At 55.2% G+C, this 2,746-nt stretch overlaps 1 protein-coding gene across 1 annotated transcript; it reads left to right on the top strand.

Annotated features, from left to right (window-relative positions):
- Window positions 1-1,262: 1,262 nt before the first annotated feature.
- Window positions 1,263-2,396, top strand: CSUI_009279 (uncharacterized protein; the record flags this gene model as incomplete). Its single annotated transcript, XM_068069395.1, has 1 exon — window positions 1,263-2,396. A coding segment is annotated over one exon (228 nt), but the record flags the coding sequence as incomplete, so codon positions are not given.
- Between the last annotated feature and the right edge of the window lie 350 nt (window positions 2,397-2,746).

The following is a 2,746-nucleotide window of genomic DNA, read 5'->3' as shown; positions in this document are numbered from 1 at the left end:
CCCCCCGTGCGGACAGCACTCCGAGATCCATCACTGGCTGAGACGAGTGCTGATATGTGCACTGTTTGCGCGACTGGCTCCTAGCTCTGTGGAATGCTTCTATAAGGACCGCGTGTCAGTTCGGCTCTACTGTAGCTTGTGACAGAATGTGGGGAACACAGCCTGGCGGGTGCGTATACACGGCGAACGGAAGTCCCTGTTATCCTACTTCGTGATACGCCCTTCGTGAGGAAATACTGTGAAGAGCCATTCCACTCTGAAGAGGAGAGAAAGGCCCAGAGAGGAGCTCAGGTTTTTACGGTGGATTGTGAGAGTTTCGCCCCTTAGAGTGGTGGACCCGCCGTTGCACTCATCTCCTTCGGGGGTTGCCCGCGGCACATCGCAAGGGCAGCAGAAAATGGACAGAAAGTCGGGGAATGCGGGTAACTATTCCAGAGATAGATATTTTTCAGGGCGTCACCCAGTCAAAACTATGTCGCACTGTACAGACTAAAACGGTGCTCGGGTACCCTCGACGTCCACACAGGACATGCGCCTTGAACTCTCTGCTAGCAAACGCCGGATTTTGCAAGTCCCCACAGCCAAGCAACTCACTTCCTCATTCTCGGACTGGAGGCACAGAAGAGTGGAAGAGTCGAGTCTGCAACGACAACGTCGTACTCCCTCACACACTCGAGGTCAGGGCAGCCATAGGGTCGCCCCCCGGACACTACACTGGCCCGGGCAGCTTCACAGTCACTCATAGGGAAACGACAGCGGAAAGGTACAGCTGTATTAGTCATACTGACGTAAGCCGGCGCGTGGCACAGCTGTATGGAAAATGTCACTAACCAGTCCCACATGGACGATGACTTGTGACGCATCCATGTCCACCACCGTCTTCGACTCGCATCGGCTCTGTACATGGCATGTAAAGGGGCTTTCTATTCTAGTTGTTCTAGCGTGAAATTTCTAATGTATTGGGAGGCCACGGGTGGGGCAGTATTCTCTGGACAGGCACTGCCATGCCAAGGGAGCTACCAAGTGGTCCCCGGGGCCGGTACCGCATCGGGGGTGGTGGCCTTACACGTGGTCCCTACTCCTCATTCCCTCCCTGCGCCCAGCACTTAAGACATTTTCCGAAGTTATATTGCCAGATGGTAAACGAAGCCTTGCTGAACGGCATTGCACTCCAGCATTGGTGGATGAGCGGCAAGGTCAGCGAGTGTAGAGCAAAGGTCCCGGGCCTGAATCCGAGGGTGAAGCAGGACCATGGCGGATGACGCAAGAGGGAGCCGTGGAAAGCGGCTGCTTGCACGACCGCCCCAGTTAGGTACCCGGTCTCAAGCCGACGGATGACGGACGACGCCCAGCCCGTCCCCTGTCTAGCTACCGCTGGGCGCGGCCCAGGTCTAGCGCGCGCTGTGCGGGAAGGAGACTCTTTTCTGACGTTTCCAGGGAAAGAAGAAATCCACCATGTTCTTGCTTCCCGCCCTTTTTTATTTTTTTGAGAGGATGGACAAATTTAAGTACGAGACATATCTAGTATAATAGTATTTATCATATACAACACTTACCAACACCAGGGCGAAGCGCTCTGACTCCAAAGTCTATGGCCTACGAGTGCGCCTTCCAGTGGGGCTTCCCTTATGCTATCTTACATTGTGTTTCGTACTGACTGGTGATCTAGGGTTTCGGGTTCCTTGCTTTTCGTGACTGCTCTCCCGTCCGGGGGCCTGCGAGGTATAAGCCGGTATGCTGTGGTGCCAGCTACAGTCTCTCCCCGACACTCTGAATGTGATCGAGACCAGAAGCGAGTTCTGTTGGACTTCCCCATTGGTTTGAGCGGTCGCGGCCCGTGCGCGTCGGTCAGACACTTTGAAGCGTGTTCGGTTTGCTTACTTCAGGTGAACTCCGAAGCTCGAGGGACGTCCTCGGAGGGGACGTGCTGGACCGTAGACACTTCAGGACAGTGTTCTGGCGGGCGGTACGCAGACAGACAGTGCTGTGGGTCGTGTGGACCGCAAACGAACTCGCGTGGAAGGAAGAACAACTCACACAAAAATTTGTCCCGAGGTAGTGAAGAGGTGGTAGTCTTCGCTGGTGGCGCCATGTTTTTTTCCGGGAAGAGCAGGACTCTGTTAGGGCAGGCTCGCGTTTGTGGTACTTGTGGTACTTAGAGGTGTACCGGAAGTCCGGTGGTGCCAGGGGGTGTTTGGTGAGTGTGAGTGCTGCGCTTCGAGATGTGCTGCCACTGGATATGTTGCCTGGCCTTGACAACAGCGCTTCGGGACTTGTTGTCTCCGGCGGGAGACAGGATAAGGATCACTTTAAGGTGTGCTGATTGTTGCGTGTCGAAAGCTCACTCTGTAGACATCGTGACAGACTTTGCGGGAGGGACGTTAGTTCATTTAGGCCGCCCAGTGTGGAACGATCTGTGAGGCAGTGTTATGGTGTGCCGTCCAACAAAGGAAGGGGATTGTATACAATCTTTTGCACGATACATCGACTTGCCGGGAGGCTTTCCCACTACGGCAAACTTGTGCGCCGCAACCCCGTTACTCTCACGCCGTCAGGTACTCGACAACGGAAAAGATAGAGATTCTTCGACAACGTTTCCTTGACGCAACACAGCGTCGAAACGCCAGTGACAGCCGGCTAAAGCACTCCCCCCGAAGTTTGGCCAATTCCCTCGTGGCCCCCCGGACACATCCCCAAGTGCCGGGATACCGCGACTGCCGTCCATACAGACACGGTCCGAAGCGTC

Source organism: Cystoisospora suis (assembly GCF_002600585.1).
Source record: "Cystoisospora suis strain Wien I chromosome Unknown contig_5497, whole genome shotgun sequence".
Taxonomy (NCBI): Eukaryota; Apicomplexa; class Conoidasida; order Eucoccidiorida; family Sarcocystidae; genus Cystoisospora; species Cystoisospora suis.
This window is presented reverse-complemented; position numbering and strand designations above follow the sequence as displayed.